This window comes from Lytechinus variegatus, chromosome 1 (genome assembly GCF_018143015.1).
Source record: "Lytechinus variegatus isolate NC3 chromosome 1, Lvar_3.0, whole genome shotgun sequence".
Lineage (NCBI taxonomy): Eukaryota > Metazoa > Echinodermata > Echinoidea > Temnopleuroida > Toxopneustidae > Lytechinus > Lytechinus variegatus.
In genome coordinates, this window is record NC_054740.1 from 88,757,446 (window position 1) to 88,780,534 (window position 23,089).

At 34.9% G+C, this 23,089-nt stretch overlaps 1 protein-coding gene across 2 annotated transcripts; it reads right to left on the reverse strand.

Annotated features, from left to right (window-relative positions):
* Positions 1 to 5,703: 5,703 nt before the first annotated feature.
* Positions 5,704 to 19,635, reverse strand: LOC121427364 (leucine-rich repeat-containing protein 51-like). Of its 2 annotated transcripts, XM_041623723.1 has the most exons (5): positions 18,212 to 19,635; positions 17,805 to 17,927; positions 12,559 to 14,859; positions 9,060 to 9,129; positions 6,714 to 6,783 (listed from the first exon to the last, which is right to left on the reverse strand). In XM_041623723.1, exons 1-3 carry the CDS (start codon positions 19,056 to 19,058, stop codon positions 14,276 to 14,278), a joined length of 1,554 nt encoding a protein of 517 aa, XP_041479657.1. In that variant the 5' UTR covers positions 19,059 to 19,635; the 3' UTR covers positions 6,714 to 6,783; positions 9,060 to 9,129; positions 12,559 to 14,275. The 2 variants fall into 2 exon arrangements, with proteins under 2 accessions (XP_041479666.1, XP_041479657.1); XM_041623732.1 differs by lacking the exon at positions 18,212 to 19,635 and having other exon boundaries at positions 5,704 to 6,783; positions 17,805 to 17,923.
* Between the last annotated feature and the right edge of the window lie 3,454 nt (positions 19,636 to 23,089).

A 23,089-nucleotide genomic window follows, 5' to 3' on the forward strand; every position in this document is an offset into this window, starting at 1 on the left:
TTCCTTTTTTTTTGCTTGTCTCCCCAGAGGTCGGTCTGGTCAAGGAGTTATCGGGCAAGAGCCTGATAACTCCTTGGTCTGGTTACGGACAGTTCCCTTACCCAATAATGTATATGACAGCAATAATGAACAGAATCTCATGTTTCCGACGAAAAACACAGAAAAAAATTCCGCTCGCTTCGCTCGCTCCATTTTATTATATCTTTTATTTCCGCATGTCGCCGACATGATCACGGTATCGCCATTAACAAGGCCATACATGATTATCATGATGTATACTTATGAATACTAGTGAACCAAGACAAAGACATACGTTTTCTTACAAAATATGTTTTACCAATATGAAAACCAAAATGACAGAAAACGCTAAAATGTCGGTTAGCTCGCTCCGCTCGCTCGTAATAATTTATGAAATTCCATAAGTATCTAGTCTCCTGTTCAAGGCCGTATTATGAGTGTTACGAATAGAAGGACATGTAGCATCGACCAATACTTGATTTACTAACAAACTATTGACAAGAAATGTATGTTTTGACGGGAAAACGCGAAAATTTCGGCTCGCTCACTCCGCTCGCTCGTAATCATTTATGAAATTTCTTAAGTTTCTAGTCTCTTGATCAAGGCCATATCATGAGACTTACGAGCAGAAGGACATGTATCATCAACTAATATGTAATCATTACCAACAAGCTATTGAGAAGAATTGTATGTTTTGACGGAAAAACGCAAACATTTCGGCTCACTTGCTCCGCTCGCTCGTAATTATTCATGACATTTCTCAAGTTTCTAGTGTTCTGATCAAGGCCATATCCAGACGCGTAGCCAGGGGGGCAGTCGCCCCCCCCCAAACGTCCCCAAAAAGAAAAAAAAGAAGGGAAAAAGGAGAGGAGAAAAGGAAAAGGGAAGGAAGGAAAGGGAAGAAAGGTAGCTTTGTGTTTTTTCTATTTATTCTTTATTTTTTTCTCAAAAGAGAAACTCCTTCACTCTTCTTGCTTTAAATTCATATATGAATTTTGCTTCCGCGCTGCGCGCGGTTAAATGACAATATTGAAGTTCTCCATTGTTCCCCCACCTTTTCTCTAACCCTGTTTTTCCACCTCAGCTATGTGCTTCTTGCCAGTTAAAGTTAAAATTGTATACATAAGGGCATGAATTTGAGTAAGGTTAGGCCGAAGTAAATGTATGAAGTTATCTTTTTTTTTCAATTGATCGAGCAACTTCTGGTCTGGTCGGTTCCGAGCGGGTAAAATCTTTATATCAGTTTCTGCCGTCACCTCCATAAAGTCAGCTTCTCCCGCTTTTCAGCTCATTACTATAAACAACCATAATTTGGGGGCAAACAGGTTCCTAATTTAAAAAGAGGAAGGTATGGAATTCGTGTCGTATTAAATAAAAAAAAGTACATTTTTTTTTATCAAATTGTATTAAACTTCATGTCATTTCCCTGTATACATTCATCTCCTGTCCTGTTTTGCGCCCTCAGTTTGAAATTTTGAATGACACTTAAGTTTCTTTATATTCAAAATGAAGCGCTTCAGGATAAGTCAAAAAAAAATAATCATCCTTTATTATATAGATAGATAATTTCAATAAATCACAGAAGTTTCAACTTGATGCGCACTATTTTCCTTGTAATGAAGTTCAATAATCTTAGAAAATCAATTGAATTAGAGACGATTGGGTATTAGAGATATCTACATTTGATGAAACGTCCGCCCTTTGAAATTTCAGAGTTTCATTGCTCAACGCGGGGAGGAATATCTTCCTCTATCAATCTTCTCCTCTGTTTTGCGAGTTAAAAATATGCACTGATGCTAAATTGTTTGTAATCAAATCTGATCTTTCCAAAGAAAGTTTCAATATATCTTTGAGAATACCCTTTTCTCGGGACCCTTTTTATGGCAAGAAAAATTGATAAATCACTTTAGCTTCCGCGCTTCGCGCGGAGTTATTATCATTTTAATTTCCTCCATTGTATACCTCTTTTGTGCGTTTACAATCACTTTTGAAAACAAGGTTCAAAATCGCAATATAGTCAACCGAATTGGAGGTAATAGAGACAAGAGAAACGGCTCCTTTTCATTTTAATTTATGAAACACTAAAAGCTTCGCGCTTCGCGCGGGAGGGGGAACTCCCCCTCCCTGCACCCACCCCCTAGGGAGCGCGCTTCGCGCACTCTGTAAGTGTTGGCACGCCGCGCTTCGCGTGCATTTACCGCCCCCTCCAAAATGAAATCCTGGCTACGCGGTTGGCCATATCATGAGTGCTACGATCCGAAGGACATGTAGCATCGACTATGATACCATGAAACTATTGACAAAAAGGTTATGTTTTCAACGCAAAAACGAGAACATTTCTGCTCGCTCGCGGGTCTTGACCGCACTGTTACATACCCATCCCCACTTAAATGTTATTGTCTTATTTGCAGCGCTGAAAAAAAAAATCATCACCTCCCCCCCGCTCCTCACTTTTTAGAGACTGGGCGGGAGATTTAAAAAAAAAAATCAGTTCGAAACCCCCCCCCTTACAAAAATCCTGCGTACGCGCCTGGGTGGGGGTTACAGGGGTTTACCCCCCCCCCCTTAAAAAACTTTTTTTTTGCTTGTCAAATTTTCATTCAACTCCAAACTCTCCCCTTTAAAAAAATCCTGCTTACGCTACTGATGCGTATTGAAAGACAATGATAGTTATGTGTCGTTTTGAACTTCTATTCTTCTCAGTTTTTCAATATTCATCTATTTTTTATCACATCATAATCAGCAAATAAAAATAATCACAAATATTGATACATTTTGTTTTGTTTATTTACAGCTTCAAAGATCAAAATGATTACTTAAAGCATGACACATCACCTAGATATGTTTGGCACAATAAAAAGATTGTCTAAATATATGGCTTGCTGATTGTACAATATTATATTATGAACAAAAAGTAGATTATTAACATAAACTTAAGAATACGATAAGCTACGACAGAAATCGACAAACCATAATAACAGAAATAAAATCAAAGATAGAAATTTTAAAAAGCAAACAAACCTATGAATCAATAACTAGAAGAACGTATGTTATGAAGTGACATCCAAACAAGAACTCAAAATCAAGTACAATTTTTGTGTAATAAAAAAATCATATTTTATCTAGACTGAAACAGAAGATTTTTACAGAAGAAAAATTTTTAAAACAGATTTGCCAGAAAGAAATAACCAAATCATTCTGTAAATTGTTATAGCATGAAAGATCTTCTATAATTTTACAGAACAGTTCTGTTTTTAAGGGGAAAACAGTGTTATTATATATAATTCTGTATAAAGGTTACATACACTAAATGCCAATTTTCTGTAAGTTTACACAAATGCATGTAAGATTACATTGTAGTAAAATTGCAAATGTTCTTGAGACGAGACTATGCTGCAGGAATTTCTGTTTGCTTTAAGTATAAATTTTCTTAAAGTCACTTGAGAAAACTACTTAAGATGTAATATCCATACCACGTTAGGTTACAAGGTTTCATATTTGTAATAAAACAGATGTGTGTAACTTATCATGTGGGACTTGAGCAGCTTCTGTAAACTTCAAACAACATAATTTCACAGAACATCTTAAAATGATGTGGCAGGGATCTGATTGATCCTTGCTATCTCTTAATCTAAACTCAATTAAACGTGCCATTTTGGGTGCTCATTCGCTCATCTCGATTACCCGAATCAGTGTAGAACGAGTAATATTATGTTATTTGTGAGTGAATCAAATAATTCATTCAAATACATAACAATTCAAATTGAAAACGCAATCGGTTTAATTGCAAAATAACAATGATCTTTGGCAACTTCACCCCAGTCTACTCTCACAGAGTCATTTAAATTAAACAATTATGGTCATTGATGAATCACACTTAGTTCTCAACGCACTGGAAAATATACCTCGAAATCAGTCGCAGGTATGTTCAACGATGTCATCATGTTTAGCTTTGCTGACATAGTTATGAAGAATGATTAAGCCGTAGACATTCTTAAGATTATTTTTACAAGAACCATAATTATTTTGATGCCACGAAGGTCGAGTCGATGCCTTCTAGTTATGTGCATATCATCGAATACGTAGTTTTTTTTTACAATATTAACAATATCAAGACATATAGACATATAGGAACAGTTTTTATATTCATTATTGGTATTTTGGTATTTTGCTGATACCCTGTACATTTTAAATTACTAAGTGCTTCAGATCTGGATTTTTGTCATACTAAATTTGCATACACTCTAAAAACACTTGAGTAAAATTGGGTTAGAAAGGGAGCATACATATTTGGTGTTTAAACCCCATGTTGGGCTATTTCAACGCAACATTGGGTAAAATATTAAGTAACTTCTTACCCAGCCAGCATGCATGTTCCAATTTTTACCCAATATTGGGTAAACATTTTCTTAGAGTGTAATTTCGATCAACAATCTAAATAATGACTTCAATGATAATGAAAGAGACACGTTGGTGCCATGTATCTCTGACTAGAATGTAGGAGGAAACTCAGGAAAAGGGATTATGAATTTAAAAAAAACAATCACAATAAAGCCTCTATCATGAACACGATGCATAAGTTTTGTCAACTATAAACAAATGGAATTAAGATTACCAAACATAACCTAATCTACTATCAGTTTTCCAGGATTTAAGTTCTGCGCATATAATCCGTGCTTCTTTCACCCCATAGCCTAATTGACGGTGACTCGGTGACCATCATAATTATGATCAAAATAGACTAATATTGAGATATTATTATTCACATGACATTGACATCCGCATTTTAGTGAATTCATTACAACCGATGAATAACCATCTATTCGTAGGTCCATGCATATACCAACTAGTTTTAACCCCCTCCGCAAAAAAAAATTGCGGGAAAAGATTATGTATCCGCAGGGACGGCTGCATATATTTGTATACAAGAGGAGGTCATCGTACGTTACGACTTTGTAAAAAGCAAGGGGAGGGGGTTTCACTGCAAAAAAAATAAAAAAATAAACCAGTAAGAAGAACATTGGGAATCTGGCCTCAAACAATGGTAAAACTCGAAAGAAACGTCATAAAACTCCTTATTGCTGGCTGACATTGTGCTTTAATTACGAGAGGCTTTTATTGCGGTTACAAAAGAAGATTTGTACCCCTGTAGAGCAAGGGTTAAAGGGATGCTCCGGGCTGAGAATATTTATATCTAAATAAAAAGAGTAAAATTCACAAAGCCAAATGCTGAAAATTTCATCAAAATCGGATAACAAATAACAAAGTTATTAAATTCAAATTTTAGCAATATTTTGTGAAAACAGTTGTCATGAATATTCATTAGGTGGGTTGATGATGTCACATCCCTACATTCCCTTTTCTTATGTTGTTACATAAAATCATTATTGTGTAATTTTTTTTCACATAAAACATGACAATGATGAGTCTCCACTATGATTAATAAGTTGCAGCAATAAATAACTAATGTACTTAATCAATTGACAATCCAATTGTTTTAGTTCTTGGTAGAAACATTTTGAATAAACCTTATTTCATATAATAAACACAAAAGAACAAGTGGGGATATGACTACATCAGCCCACCTGATGAATTTTCATAAAGACATGCCTGGAACTGCTTCACCAGAATAATGCAAATGTTTTAAAATTCGATAACTTCAATATTTGTTATCGGATTTTGATCAAATTTTCAGCATTTTGCTCTGAGAATTTTACTCTATTTAGTGAACTATAAATATCTTCAGCCTGGAGCATGAAAATTAAACTAACGCACAAAATATGCTGTCCCCTCTATCTCACATTTTCATAAATAACTTTTGGCTATAATCGATGAAGGTTTTCTTCAATGTCTTAGCTTTCTGAATATCTAAACGAACCATTCAATACAAACTTCAAATTGTTAATCGTTGCGGATGAAATAATGGTAAACGGGTACTCTCAAATGGGAATGAATGCATTCATCAAACATTAAAAAACAGTTTTACTTTGTTTTTGAACGTGCATGTTTCTTCTTTGCAGTCGGATTTCGATCCCCGACCATCGAAACGTAAACCTGGGATTTCTCCCTGTCAGCTTTAGTTACTTCGCTACAGTCTAGCGTCTTCAAGTTTGGAAGTTTGGAGAGTACACGCTGTCTGTAACCAGGATCAGACTCCACCGGGTTTCCATGGAGGGTGAGTTTGAAAAGATGTTGAAGTTGAGCTAGTTTATCAATCTCTTTGACATCCTCGATTGCATTTCCATGGAGATAGAGAATTCTAATATTGGGAAAGTTGAGTATGACTTCATCTATGGTTATAAGATAGTTGAAAGACAGATCAAGCCAATAGAGTTCCTGTGGACTTGCCAGAATGTCCTGTAGGAATTGTTCGAAACCTTTCCATTCTTGAAGAAGATTGTTGTTCATTTTCAGGGTGGTGGTCGAGTATTTCCCATCTTCGGTCTTGGTGAGGTTCTTTAGACCTTGCTGCCTTGGTTCATCGTCCTTACCATGAAGATATGAATCGAAGTTACCAATGTTCATGAAAGAAAAGTCGAGTGGAGGAGCAGTATAAGGGAACCTCTCGTCAAAGCTGTTGATGATAGGTTTGGCGTTACGTGTCACGTGACTCTTCTGGAAGTCAGGTCGTGGAATCTGTTGATAGAAAGCATCCATCTTTCAGTCTTTCTGTCTCGTTTCTTTTTGCTTTATTTTGTGTGTAATAATAGAACCATGTAAACCATTATGATGATATCGAAATCGTGTTGATGTTCGAATTCACACCTGTGTAATAAAGGAAACGAAAAGTAAAATCATATATTTTAATTCTGAACATTAATAACTTGATTAATTTTTAGCAATTTTTTACGTAACATACGAAGTTTTTACAAAATTAAACTCCATCAATATTCGTATCAGGGCTAGAGAACTCTTTTCTTGAAGTTGGTTAAATTCATCATCATAGAACTCATTTGTTTTATAAATAATTTTTTATTCTTAAATAAATTACACTAGAACTTGAAATTAAACTTCCTGAAATTGTCCTAAAGGAAATAAAATGTACAGAGTGCACCTTCAATGACAATGTTAAAGTAACGTGCATTTCATTTTATTAGATTACATTATACTGCAAATCACACAGGAAATCAATTGGTAATGGTGGCAGGTGGGTAGTTCGCGTCGTTTAACACAGTGAGAATTTAATCATGACTATTGGTATGGATTTCATTTATATTTTAATTTAAATTGCACTGCAGCTTTGCTCTTTTCGTTGATGACGTCATCACGATGCACTGGGAGAATGTTTGGATATCTTATAGTTTTCAAGAAATTAATGATGTGTATTAAAATATTTATTCTTTCAAAAAAAAAGATTGACAAAAATGCATATAAGAGAGAAAGTCAGGTGAGGGGGATTTAGCGATATATTCAGAAAGGTGACATTTAAAGGGAAGTTTAAGTTTAAATGACACTCAATCATCTGATTTCTGAAATTCAGCCTTGTTAAGCATGTGTGAGGTCATTGCCGTAGGCAGAAATTTTCCGCGGGCAGGATGCGTAAAAAATTCAAAGAAACTCGAAAGCGAGTAATTATTTGGGTGCTTTTGCATTTTCTTAAGTGAAATTGAAAGATTTCGTGCACACTTTGTTAATTTTTTCCGAGTGGTTCATCATCCGTCACCGATTTTTCAACCGTAATTCTCAGGCAGTTTATTTGCGACGCGGAGCAGTTACCGGATCAAGGTATACTTATACAAGGTCATTTCAAATCAATTATTTTGGATAAGAAGTGCTTTGTTCCTTAAACTTTACTTAACCACAATGGATGAAACTTATATGAGATGATTATTGGATATCAAAAACGTGACAAATGATTTGAAATGAAATACAAGTTTCTAGGGTCATCTGAATTTAGGAGTTTATTTTCAAATAAATGTGTTTTCTCTCTTTTCGAAAAAAAATCTTATACGGAGATGTTTTCAAGTCAGCGCTGCTGCGATATCAAATTGCATAATGCAGGCGGAGTTGCCAGAGGCCTTAATTCCGCTTGTTGTTGCTATCTGTTTATCGATCAATATTTCAGTAAACTCTTCCTATAAATGGTAGCAGATGAATTATGGAGGTGGTATCACTCCGCTCTTTCTTATAGAACAGTTTGATGATTGCATCTATCATGATCAACGTGGCTTATAATGACAATATAAAGTACACCTGCTGCGTTTCCGAGCACTGATATAGACGCGATCGATATCATTTAGATGCCTTGACATTGATATTATGACATTTTCATCGAAAGTCGAAGATATTGCAGGCCCGGTGTTATAATGGCAACATGCGAATATTTTGTGCATGTGTTTCGGGATGTGTTAAAGGGATATGTTCAACTATTCACATACGGTATATTGGCTGGTCAACTTATAAACATGATCTATGCTTTATCGAGATAACAGGGCAAGAAATCTTGAGGTGATAAGAAAGACTAATATAATAATAATAATAATAGCTGGATTTATAAAGCACTTTTTGCCGGAGGATACAAAGCGCCGCTATACCCTCGAGCAAGGAGTTATACCAGCACCTTCACCGGCGCTCAGTGAATGCAAGGAACTCCTTGGTGCATGCGAGGAATTACTCCTGCCGGATACTCATTCACCTCACCTGGGTCGAGTGCAGCACAGTGTGGATACTTTTCTTGCTGAAGGAAAACACGCCATGGCAGGGATTCGAACCCGATTTCAACTTCCAACAATCTGATCAGTGATGTCTTATTCTAAACTTTAAAGTGTATTATACCCTTGGTATAATCCACATTTGATATGAACCCGTTTTACAATTATGATGATGATGATTTTTTTTTTTTGGGGGGGGTTCACATTTAAAAATGTGATGTTATTCTTTTGTTTCAATGAACAAATAGGCAGTCATCTTTTCTTATCTTCCGCTCACCCATTTTATCCTCCTTTATTTCTATGTTTGATCACGTGATGAAAGTGAATGGTGGACGCACCTAGCTTGCCCCATGGACATGGTACGAATTATTTAAAATAATTTATACTTACCATATAGGTCTCTGGTATACCGTCATGTACAGGCCTATGGTGATTCGTCTATTTAGTTGTTTTCCCGTCTCTATTGTGAGGAGAAAATAAGGAGACAAAGAAAACGAATTAAGGATGATTACAAATTTACAAACATCAATGTGCACTTTGGGGTAATTACAATGTCAGCGCCGTTTGAACCTACGTAGACTTCCATTGGGGTGAATAATACGCAATTCGATGCTCAGGGAAAATATGAGATCAGACAAAGATGACGAAGAACTCCCGACTCAATATGACCAGCTGATGTGCTGTACCAACGAGTCATATTAAATTCTAATTCACCATTAGCAATATTAGTGAGTACTTTGCATAGCGTTAAAATATAAATAAATAAATAAATTTCTGCAAGACAAGCAATTCTCATTGACCACCTCAAATCTTCACAGAGGCAGTGTTTTTTTTTTTCAATTTGGGTTTAACAGACCTTGAATTATATGTTTAACCATTTTCCTTTTTTTTTAATAATTCAAAAGAAGAATAAAAATGAACGCTAATGCCTATTAGATAAAAATTATGCCTACCCTGAGACGCGATTTTTCCCTTATACATAACTTTTATTCCTAGCATCAGAACATTTTTTTAACGAAGACTATACACATGAATATTCATAAACACTAATCTTAAAGTTATAAAGTACTTGACATCTAATCCAGCAACTTGTCAGCCTGGCTCAAATCTGTGGAAGTTCCCCTTTTATTTCTTTTAGTGGCCTATAGGTTATAACAAGTAATCAATTTGCTTTCTAATATCTGACCAGGTTAATATGTTTTTAACCTGAAAACCCCGAAGTGTTAGTAAACATTGCTCATTCGATTGCGGCTTCCCACTTCCATTTGTAAGCTCAAACAAAGGTTTGAGATCAGAAATGATTGTACGGGTCTGTTATATATAACCACGAACTAGTTGGAGACCTCTAACATATATGTTGATTTCTATCAAGACTCAGTTGCTTTGACGAACACTTGTCAGATTAAATAAAATAGATTTGACACGTCTATTGTACAATCTCAAAGTATGACAAATAGATATAGGCCCCGTTTAAAAAAAGACTTATGACTGGTAAATCTTACTTTTGGAACCGTGATTCTGATTTGCTGCTGTACCTTGTTACCATGGTAGATACCATAATCTCAAGCTACAAAAACGCATAAGTCATTTATTAAACTTGCTCCTGTCCAATGAAATTTGTCAAATAAAAGCAATTGATAACAGAACAAACATCATTTATTTGGGGCATTAACATTTAAACGGTGAGTGGACGGGACGGCAGTAATGTATAGAGTAAGTTTAATTATGCCATTACATAAATCAATATAATTATGATAGCGTTATTTGAAAACTATACTTTTTCAATTTCATCAAATTAAGCACATATTTATCATGACAACGTTTCGGGTAATAGTCATGCACTTCCTCTAATCAACACAAATAATACCGAAGTATATAACATATCAAAAATTAATATAAACTATAGGCATGAGACTGATAATTATTTTCAAGACATATTGTACTTTTTTCTACAAAAATATTTCCATCTTGTTTTTATCAATGATGATTCAACAACTATAGTACAGAAAGGATTCATTCATCAAGGGTCCATGCAAACTCCGTTATTCATCATGATCATGGATTATAGGAACGACACTTTTATGTTTGCCAGAATCCTGACAAGCGTTTCATCTGATTCTCTGGTGTATTTGGTTTGGATTTAAAAGGAAGAAGCGATGACACATTATTGCAAAGGAGAAGAATAATGAAGTTGGTTTGAGAGAATCCCCTCGTTTGTGGACGACGTCACGAACTCTTAGAATCCATAGTTACCATGATCATAGGGATTCAATTCTGAATTCGAGTGATACACTAAATAAAAAACTAGCCATAATCGCTTCAATTTGATTTAATTTAGAAAATTGTTATGGCTTATTTTTACATGTATTAATATGATTTATTGTTATTACAATGGGACCAATTTATACAAGCAGTTGTGCTTTCTTTGACCCCTCCACGTGTAATATATCTCCGTGATGTCAATGATTTGTATATATGCATATTTTTAATTGTGGAAATTATTTTAAATTGAATTGAATTGAAAAGGTTTAGCAGAGTGACTCCTTGGTATCCATAATTTACTAATATAGATTTTTTTTTATATAGTTGGTTTGTCTTTTTTTTTAAGACAATGTCGAGATAATGTCACATAACATGGTTATGAGATTTTCTGTTTTAAAATCGCTTTCCTTATACAGGTAGGTGTATATTATATAGGCCTACATTTGTGGAGTCTGGGATTATTAAGGTGTTTTAGAAAAAAAATCTTCATTCATGGATCAGAAATCCTACTATATGCTTGTTCTTGAAAAGTTTGCAAACACATGAACACATTATTGGCAGATGCCAATAAGGTTCTGGTAAGTTCAATTCAATACACTTTATGAATAAGATAAATAAGAAATGACTATGTATAAATGATTTATATAACACACTGAATTATAATAAACACATATTACTGCGAAATGACAGTTAAGCTACTTTGGGTTTCTATTAAACATAAAATATATTAAGCATCAAGAGTCGGGCAGATATTGCGACCAAATATTCGTCGAAATTCTGACCAATTTGGTCAAAACAACTGTAGACCAATAATGGGCCCATATACGTTTGCTAAATTCTTTGAAAATAATGGAAAGCTCTTAAAAAGTTAAGGAGAAAACGAAATAGAGATTCGTACTAAACTCGGACTGGCCTCGCCGTTTTCTTTATGGTCAACGTTTTTTATTTTCAGCATTTTATTGATAGTGAATATTATTGAATGTCCAACACGTCATGCCATATTATCTGCTATTGTGCGTCTACTGAAAAGTCCATTATCAAAATTAGTGACCCATTTTCAAAGTTGTGTCCGAAATCATAAAGAACCCCTTAGGCATAGACATGCCTATTTTTTTCAGTAGCCATTGTGTTATTAATAATACAAAATACGCTATTTTTTCGAAACGCTGACTGCTTTACCTTAAAAGATTTAGAATTAAATGACATACATGAATCGACTGATATATTGTATGGACTGCAGGTAAAATCCCAAGGTTTTCGAACTTTTGGGGTCTTCTCTTTAGTAGTTACGACTATGTCATGGACGAATAATTTTCACTGCATTTAAAAAAAGTATTAAGTAAAACAATTCTTAGCTGTGTATTATTTTTCAATTGGTGGACAAATTCATGCAGTATCACTTCATACGATAAACACTGTATTTCAGATACACTAAACACAAATAGAGCTCAGAACTACATAGACCTACCACAAATCACTATTAATTCGTTTCGAAATAGATAGGTACCTCCAAAATGGCAGAGTAAGCATGTATCTATAGACGTTTAATGTAAAGAGTAAAGTAGAAAAGTAGAGTGAAAAAAATCCTTAATACTATAAAATTTTAAAAATACCGAAATTTCAATACCTCACAAATGTTTACTTTGTCGATTATCCTCGGCTACGTTTCATCTGCTCATCGAAAGATAGAAGCTTTCGTCCAAATGAAAATACATCTGTTCACGATGGTAATAAAAATATAATTCGAGCTTTCCCGACCTGGCAGAAGAAGCTTGAACGAGGGAGAGGAGACAGCAGTTTGAAGCAATTGATTTACTATACAATTATGGCGCCCGCATGTGATGCAATTCATTAGTGGTTGCTTCCTAAGTAGGCACTTCTTTGCGGGCTGTTTTTATGGTCATTGTCCATCCAAATCACAACCTGCTAGTGTCGTCAAGTTAGTGTATATTACCTGTACATATAGGCTGCACTACGCAGACCCGTTCGTCTCATCGAAACTCAAGTCGAAACAAATTAATTCATTAAATCAAGATTGAGTGTTAAATTAATGTATTGAAAGTCTGACGTCCACTTCGAATAAGAAACACCGATAATGTTGCATGTTTGTCCTTTATGTTCAGTATTGACCGTGTGAAATTCGATCTCTATAGATCGATAACATCATTGACGATGCGCTTGTTACCTCATGACCCTTTTCAAGTACGAACATAGTTTGGTTAATGAGACATTCCTAGCAGAACAATTTGTTGTAAACAATTCACGATACGTAAATAATTCATTAGATTCTGATTCCTTTAATGATTGACATGTTCTTTTGTCTTTACAGCCAACTTACATGATCAATTATTGGTATCCTGTAAAAGTGGTCAATCAAGTAATAAGGTATGTAACACCTGATGCTTAGACTATTCGGTGTTTGCTTGGCAAACAAGCCAACATGGTATAGATGCAGGTAAATAATACACTTCATTAGGAGAAGATAAACCCGTGTTTACCTGAGGCCAAACTACTGGAGATGTATCTCATCTTTTAAGTCATTAGCAACGGACACCTATGTCAATAGCGGTGTCAAAATGTGCCTCTTTTTAAATGCAATCATTCGTTCGTGCACACGAAACGGTATTGTCGCCCAGATATTGTTGTTTTGGTATGATATGTGAGTTGATGAAAAGTTGAATACGAATACGATGAAAGTGATACAAATAAATGGGGATTTATGAATAATTGGATCTGAAAACATGATTGGTTGATATTGATATTTATTTTTCACATTACCATGCTAAAAAAAATACAGGGTAAATACATATACATGACAACATTTTAAAAAAATATAGTAAAATGGCACTCAGCTTTGTTAATTTACAACAACGCTGTTCTTTCCTTGGGTCCAGAACATATAACAACAGATACTGTACATGAAAAAGTACAAATCCTAGCAAAATACTTGATAATTATAAACAATAGTGGTAAAGAGATTAAGCTAATTAGACTGATACAGGATTCCCTTCCTTTATTCATATTTTAATGAAAAAAAACCCTCTCCGTCAGGAATAGACGATGGAGAGATGGACAGATGACGGGATGGGAAAAGAGAGAGAGGGAGAGAATAATTGAGAGGAAAAGGGAGAGAGAGGGAGAGCGAAAGGGAAATGTGATAGAGTTGAAATGATATAAACATATGGCACCTGGCAAGCGATGAAAATCTGCTGAAATTGTGAAAGTAATAATCATATAACAGATGATCTAAAATTAAAAAAAAAATGACGGTTATAAATATCTGAGCACACTTTATTTTACATCAAGTAGGCCTGCATGGGTATATTGGAGATTATGAAAGTTTATCATTTCAGTCCTGCCGCATTGACAAAATTACTTCTCAATTGTTCTAACTTTTCGATGGCTAAGTCAAGGTCCTTTTCGAAGCAGTTAATTTCGTTGTCATTGTTGTCGACATCACCGACGTTGGCAACGTCATCTGCTCCATCATCACGAGCAACAAGTCGACGAAACCTTGGTTCTCGAAGACCTTTTAATAGTCTTTCAAATGGATCTACCATTGTTGAATCTTTCGTCAATACGGATTGCTCAACTATTTTTATTTGATCCTGATCTTGATCGTGTTCGGACCTATCGATGTTGACGTCGTCTGCCGAAGTTTCGCTCATACTGCCGACGCATTTAGGTTTTCCGAGAAATATGGGCTTCTTTCGGTCATATACGGAAAGGTCAACAGGAGGAAGTTTGTTGGCTTTATTCATGCTATTGTCATAATTGAGAAGGCTCTCAGAACTACCAACGTTTCCATGGAGGGAGATGATATCATCACCGCTTTTATGAACTTCATTTTCTTGAATTTCAGCTTTCTCTGAACTTTCAATCGATGAAGAAATCAAGGGGTCCATATTCACAGTGATTGAGAGTTTTCCTGTCAATGAGAATAAAGGAAATATAATTAAAAAAAAATAACAAGAAAGGACGGAAAAAATAGATAGGGGGTATCTTCTTCCTGTTATTATTGATGGTGAGGAGGAGGAGAAGGGATACGATGAAATGTGTGTCGATCACGGGAGGAAGGGCGGTGGCGATGGGGATACTGGGAATATATCCAAGTGGGGGCGGCCTGTGTTATCATCCAGCAATAATTTTCGGTCGAATATCATAATATTATTGACAAGGGTGATCGTAATGATGATCACAATATTGATTGTCGTATTGTATATACGCATAATGACCATCATTTTCCCACGCAACTTTATTTTACTTATCGTTGTTGAATGAAAAAAATCATTTCAGATATTGTTAGAAACAACAAATTTCAGAAAAAAATACAATGACTTATTCATGTTTATGTTTTTGCACAAAAACATGCAAAAGAAATGAGAATTGAAATTTACGAGTGTATTAAGGGAAAATAACACAGACTAAGAACTGACAAAAGTCATCTGAATTATCTTATTGTCAAGTCAAGATGAAAAACAAATCAGCTCGATCGCGCCTTTCGCTCGCGATAGTGATCAAATAAAAGTACGTGGTACCTAATTTTGAAGGAATAAATCTAACTTATTCTTTAATATCAAGGACTTAATACCCCCTGCCGCGCATATCATGTGGGGCGTAGGGCATTGGATCCCCCCCCCACACACACAAAGTAAAAAAAGAAAGGATCACAACAAAGAATGTAAAAGGGAATTAACATGATGAAATATGATATTTCAATAAGAACATCATTTTGAAATGTATCCCAAAATTAAATGTCTATATCAAAAAGGTCAAAATCTTTGCTTGGTTTTATAAATTTAGCCTTTTACGCCACGTCTGCCCCCCCCCCCTAAAATTGTAAACCCTTTACGCAACTGGCCCATCCAGAAAAAAAGAAAGCGAATCCCTCACAGAGAACAACATTAAGTCATTCATCTCCAAACCATTGGACATCGATCGACATCCATAGACGATGATGATGACGACAACAATGTTTACGATATTGGAAATGATGATGATGATTATGATTATGATAGTTTTTCAATTACTTTTAATTTATATACCGTTTTCCCGGTCAATTTGGCAAAATTGTCGATAATTTCGGTACTCATAATATTGAAGCAGCTTATCCCGAACCATTATCCAAGGGTTTAAGTTTTACGATTACAAAATCAATTTCTTATGCTGAATAAGATCGCAAAGAAATAATCCGCCACAAGCCTCAATTCTTCGCCTTCTTCTTTAAACCCAACAGGTACATATCTATATTCTTCATAATATTGCTTTCTGTATGAATTAATGTTTAAGAAAAATGTAATGAAATGGAAGAAAATAAATGTTTATTTGAATTAAATTGAATTGATTTGATAAGAATATCAGACCAGTAGCGTACCTATGATTTTCCAGAGCGTCCGAACTCGTCCGCCAAAAAATTTGACAAGCAAAAAAAAAAGGTCTTCAACCACAAATGAAGGATTTCGTACCAATCCGCACCAGAAAAAAAAATTGACAAGCAAAAAAAAAAGGTCTTCAACTTCAAAGGAGGGGCCACTGGCTCGTTATGGGGGGCAGGGATACGTCCCTTGCATGGGTTGTGACTCGTCATGGGGGCGGTCTGCCCCCCATAGGTACGCTAGTGTATCAGACAAAAAAAACCCTCACCAAAATCGAACAAGGAATAAAAAAGTTTTGCATTATTTCGGTGAAACAGTTTTACGTGCTATGCATGTCTTCAAGAATATGCAATGAGCAAGCTTGAAAAGATCATATCTCCCATATGTTCTTTTTATATATAATTATATTCATTCAAATTCAAACCTCTAAGAATGAAAACAATAGAATGAAAACTGATTAAATGAGTAAAATAATTGCTGCCACTTATGCTACAAGGGAGGCATATCATACACACGTGCATGAAAATATTTCATGTAATAAGATGACAAATAGGAAAGTGAGAACATGACATAAGCAGCCTACATATTTAATATTCATGGCGGCGTGCATAATATTGTTTTCACAAAATAATTGATAATTGCTTAATTCCTAAATGTAATACCTTCGTTATTTGTTATCAGATTTTGATTAGATTTTCAGAGATTTGCTCAGTGAATTTTATTCTGTCTCTTTAGGTATTATTACTTTAGTCTGGATAATCCCTTGAATTAATGGATTCCACCCAACAACTGACATAAACATCATTCAATTTCGGCAAGTTCGAGAGAAAGGAGATGCTTTCCCCTGTTTATTTTTGTTTTTTTTATAACTTTTTCACTATTCGATCCTGGCAATATTTTATAAGAAGATTCATGAATGTAGATTTCATCGTTTTAATTGTATTATAAATCAAGATCAATATATACAGTGTACAATATTATATGTATTTTACACATTTTGAAATTTACAAGCATTTTGTCAACTGCAATATGTGAATAATTCAATTGATAATATTTATATATAGATACCTTTTATATAGCAAAGCGACTCCACTTTATTATTTCATTCTTCACTCACGGTACTGAAGTTATTTTTTTCAGGTCTGAAATTAAGTTTACGGACTTGCCTTTTACAAGCATTGCTTTTCTTGGCAAGTCCCTCTGTTCAGTTAATTTATCTTCTATATTTGTTATAAAATGTCATTGAACTGTCTATATTGTTTTGAATATGTAATTACTTCGATTATATATGTTTATTTTGTTGAACGGAAATAAATTAATCTAATCTAATCTGAAAAAATCTAAAAGCGTGTATTTGAATTTATGTGATTAAAAATCATAACGCCTCTCGCAAATCGTACCCATAATTAAAAAAAAACCTAAATCAACATTTATTTTAAAAAGCCCAAACACTGCAGCATCCCCCTCCTCCGAAAAAAACGATAAACATATTTACTACCTTTTGAAGAAGAACTCATTGAAATATTCTGATGGCATGGTCTTTCCACGTTCCTTGTGATAACAGCAGGTGCAGTACGAGATCGACGACGAGGTTCTGATGAAGTGTGCTTCAAATGGAAACCTGTAAAAATAAACATAATACAGGATCATGATAGATATTCAATGAAAACAATGAAAATATTTGCACCGCTTCTCCTATTCCAAGATTTAGGGCCTACATGCACAATTTCACTAAAACTTGATGTAATTATCCGTATATTCTATGAGTACAAAAAATAGTAATTGATTTTGTCTATATCTGTGTGTGTGTGTGTGTGTGTTTGATTATAGGTCCATGATTGCTAAATGACTTTTAAAAAAAGTATTTGCACACAAAAGGGGGAAAACTACTATAATAAAACTTAACTTTGTCATTTCTAATCTTCTTATTTGGAGGAATCGGTCTGGTAGTCATCATCATGGCACTCCCATTTACTCGGACATTCCTTGAGAGATATGATGATGTCCTCGGTCTAGCATGGTGATCACTGACGTCGATAGCCGGACTTCGACGACCAAATGGTGCAAACGAGCTGGCTTGTGTGTTCTGCCTAGTATAGTCTGCATTAATTGTTGTCAATGTTCTACCAAACATCGATGGAGAAATCAATCTTCTTTCACGACCCATGTCATCTAGCAACATAGGTCGATCGTGAAATAAATTCGTATCTAGCCAACCATTTTCAATAAGACCATCGCGGGTGCTATATAAAGCCTTTCTGAACAACTCAAGATCAAAAATTTTCTGAAAATTGTCGTCACGATCCGTTCTGTGTCTTTTTTCTTGAAGCTCATCTGTCGGAAACGTTGTCAATGACCTCGTCTTCGAGTCAGGTGTCTTCCAACCCCCTGTCCGCTGATCATCAACGCGGTCATCGGATGGCATTGGCAGGTGCCCAAGTCTTCGAAACGTTGTCGATGACCTGCCCGACGTGCCGAATTTCACAGGCGGTAATCTTTTAAGAGCGTTTGGGAAATTATTTCCATAATCTTGAAGGTGATCGAGTACCGAGGAAGTTGGTGACCTACCACACCTGTCACTTTTATGCAAAAGCGTTTCTGTATCAAAACGCTTTAATATCGGATGATTGACAACACGGTCATTCGTCGAATTGACTAGGTGATGAAGTGTCGGGGACAAACTTGATAACGTATCCAAAGTGCCATCTGGAGACTTTGTGGTTAGTAAGTTCTTAGGAGTACACGAATCCATTGATCGCTTGTCACTATAGGCTGGTCAAGGTCTTATTAATGATAATGGGATCGGTAAGGCCCTATGGCACGGACAGTTCATAATGAGTATCGATTAGTGATCACAACTTGAAACATAACATCTAAATATTATGCCAATTAATTCATAATGTCGGATGTAAATCCAGAATGAATGACAACAAAAGTTACATATAAAATGTCAATCCGAACTCGACGCTATATTAAAAAAATGCATTGTTATTTTATTGGTCCATATTAAGATAAACACATTGTCTTGAAGAAAAACCTCTTGATGCGAATCAGAGGCATTGATTTTTATTATCCATTTGTCAATGTTCAGACATGAAAAGATAAAATGCAACAAGTTCGGAGAAAATTTCTTGTTTGCCACTGACTGACACAATTACGGTGATCGTGAACAATTCAATGATTTTAGCACCTCAACGAGTATCAGAAAAATGGAATGATCTATCTGGTCTCCAGCTTTGACATTACCACCGCTTTGTATCAATTTGGACAATACTTTATAAATATATTCAAGCACTCTTCGTACGATATCAAAAGCAGTGAATCAGTACATCAGTAGGTTACTATCATTGGACGACACAATGGAAAGAAAGGAACTGGATACTTTTTTTCATACAAAGAACAAAAAAAAATCAATAAGAAATGTAACAGCCTGTACAAGAGACGCATGTTCCGTTGACATAAAGCACTTGTCATTGGTATGCTAATGTTATTTTGTTTAATAGGGACTTCAGTCAAGCAAACGATACCGGAATTCTAGTATACTTGTGGATATCATTGACTGAAAAGGGTACACTAATAAAGGTGTGTTTTAATGGCAATATTTCGACAGGATAAGACAGAGGATCCGTCACTCCCTTTCTCTTTATTTTATGTACTGAAGTTAGCTAACAGAATAAGACTTGAACCATGATTGAAATCAACTAATTTTGGAGATATATATGCATATAGAAGTCAACAAATATTAGGCATATACGCAATGACATGACATTTTTTTTAGTAAAAGGCAAAAGACACTCAGTCGATCAGGAAGTTTGAGTGTTTTAACAAAACATTGTGTTTAAAAATGAATGAAGACAAAACTTATACTGGGACGCCATAAATAGATCCAGGTTTACCTTCGGCATTTTGGGGTAAAGTGGATCAGAATTGTTATAATATTTTGGACATATATTTTTCATTAGATAGGGGAAGTCAAGTACGAATCAATAAAGAAGGAGTAGAAAAAAGAAAATTTAAATGTGGTTGAAGCAAAGGAATTTGACCTTAATGTGTAACATTCATTTAATTAAAACCTTTGTACACTCTAAAAAATGAAGTGCTAATTCAGCTCTTAAAGAGCGTGTATAGTGACTGCACTTCGGAGTGCTGATTTGTATAGTTCAAATTTGAACGAGAAAAATCAGCACTCCGAAGTGCAGTCACTATACACGCTCTTTAAGAGCTGAATTAGCACTTCATTTTTAGAGTGTATTATCAACATGATCAATATTGATTCTTCTCTCACGCCCCAGTCTCACGCTTGTCCCGATATGGGTAATAGACAAGCTGAACACATTAATCTTTCAAGTTTTATTATGTGGAAAGATAACATCCAGAGAAATATTGTTTATTCAGATAGATAATGCTGGTCTATTAATGAGAGATTTTCAGTTAGGCACAAAGAATTGTGTGGAATAAAAGACTTATATTGGGAAAACCGAATATAAAATGGAAACAGTATTTTAAATATTTACCACGGGATATAGGATGGTTGCTTATAATAACCACACAATGAATTTGAAATGTCTTGCAATGCCGGATGTACAGAAAATTAATGTTAGATGCATGTTTGAATAAGAAACAACTTTTTCTTGAAGAAGAGAAGAATTAGATAAATGAAGTTATTTTTTATAATATGTTCATTCGTCCGGATGGACAAATATATTTTGATGAAAAGTTGTTTTTGAAAAATGTTTATAAACTCCATCATAATATCGTAGATATAGATGGGAAGATAAAATCTAGTTTGACCTTTCAAACAATTCAGATTGTTTGCAAATCGAAAAGATACTCAAATATTTTTACCAATATTCCATACTTTTGGAAGGACTCGATAAAAAAGAAGAGAATGATGATCAAGGTGCTAAAGCTTGTGATTTCAATTTAGATTTTCAATTTAAGGGTAGATTTGTTTTTGCCTTGCAAGACATCACATTAACAAGAATGCATAAAAATGGAAATACCCCAGTCATTTAAAAAGTTTAAGAAAAGTTTTTCGAACTCTTATCTATACCAGAGTCTATCAAAATACAGTCGTCTGAAGGCATATGTTAAATCCATGCTATCGTCAGAATATTTGAAGTAATTTTTGTATCAGTATTTCATTTTTTTTATCTCCACCATGACCATCATCATGCATCTCCATAGCTTTCATCTTTACCATTAATTGCCACATCATCCTTATCATCTCTATCTTCATTGTGAACTGATGTTAATGTACCCAATCTAATGTATTTAATCAATTTAACGAACCTGGGGTTGTCATTTTTTTTCAAGCAATCTGCTTTATGATTGCAATCCTTCTGCTAATAGTGAATGTTGTAATATGTTGGTAGTGGATTATGTTTTGTGTGTTAAATCATATTTTTAGTACATTTATCTCACGATTAATGCCAAAACAGTAAATGATTTTGTTTGATATGTAATGAAAAATGTTTAAAAGGAATTATATAAATGTATGTAGAAGAGAACATTATAAATCAAATCAAAATATATTATAACATAAAAAGACATTTCTAACATTTTTTTATAAAGACCGCGAAAATTCATTCTGAACAGCTGCAGACTTGGAGAATTTAAGTTTAATATATTACATAATATACTTTTTATACACATTTTTTTTAAAATCAAAATGACAGCAGGTGATTTATGTTCATTTTGAAGTAAAGAAAAAGAAACATATGATCACATATCTTTTTAAGATAAAATCTATTATGGAAAGAGTGGGGAATGCTTTAACTCCCTATTACTAATTAATCTAAAAGGTGTCCGTCTTGGTTTTTTTTTTTTAGAAAACAAGTACACACTTGGTTACCAATAATGCATATAGCATTTCCATTTATTTGAAAGCAGGATAAAAGAGCATTGTAGACTAAATGCTTTGCTCACGGGCATAGGTGCCGCAGCCGGGGATCGAACCCCAGACTTTCCATGTATAGTCAGGCGCCTTAGAGCGGATTGGAAGGATCGATTAACTTGAGGAAATGCTCAATTATTGAATCACAATAGTCCTAATCTGGGGTCCTAATAAAGTATATGATTTTTAACACAAAAAACACACACAAATAGGCAGATCAAAGAGTGATGAAGATTATAAGATGGAGGGTGGGGTATGTAGAAGGGAAGCTGTGGCGTACCTAGGATTTTCCACGGGGGGGGGGGGGCAAAACCGTTCGCCAAAAAAATTGACAAGCAAAAAGAAGAAAAAAAAGGTCTTCAATCACAAATAAAGGATTTCGTACCAGTAATTGACAAGCAAAAAAAAGGGTCTTCAAGCTCGTTAGGGGGGCAAGGCGTAAGTACGCTAGTGGAGGGAAGCAGGACGTTCTTCCTTGGTTTGAGAATGCAAGTAAGGATTAATTAGGCAACGTTCAGGGACCCCCCCCCCTGAAGGGGTGTATTTTCAGAATATGGAAAATACGTGTTTAGGGTGCTTTTCGAGACCTCTTGGTCGCGCATGGTATTCACTCGTCAATGGAAGTGCCCCCCCCCCCGGTTTAGGACAGCCGAGGTCCGAGTGACGACATGGAAGGTTGAAAAGAAAAATAGAGTTGTATGTAATCGGCATAACAACTGTATTTTATGCCATGTTTACGAAATATCTTCTACATAATATTCAGAAAATAATATATTTATCCCTTCTCTTGGCACGTTTTTTTTTTTTTTAGTGGAGGGGGGGGGGGGCTATATAATTTGTCTAAATCTTTCCTTCAGTTAAAGGAATTAAAGTAAATGTTAGAAGGG

Coding starts and splice junctions, on each gene's coding strand:
- LOC121427364 (XM_041623723.1), bottom strand. CDS start 19,058: ATGGATTCGTGTACTCCTAAGAACTTACTAACCACAAAGTCTCCAGAT. Junction 17,928..18,211: donor GAAGATTAGAAATGACAAAG/TTAAGTTTTATT, acceptor TTATTTTTACAG/GTTTCCATTTGAAGCACACT. Junction 14,860..17,804: donor AATGAGTTCTTCTTCAAAAG/GTAGTAAATATG, acceptor TCTCATTGACAG/GAAAACTCTCAATCACTGTG.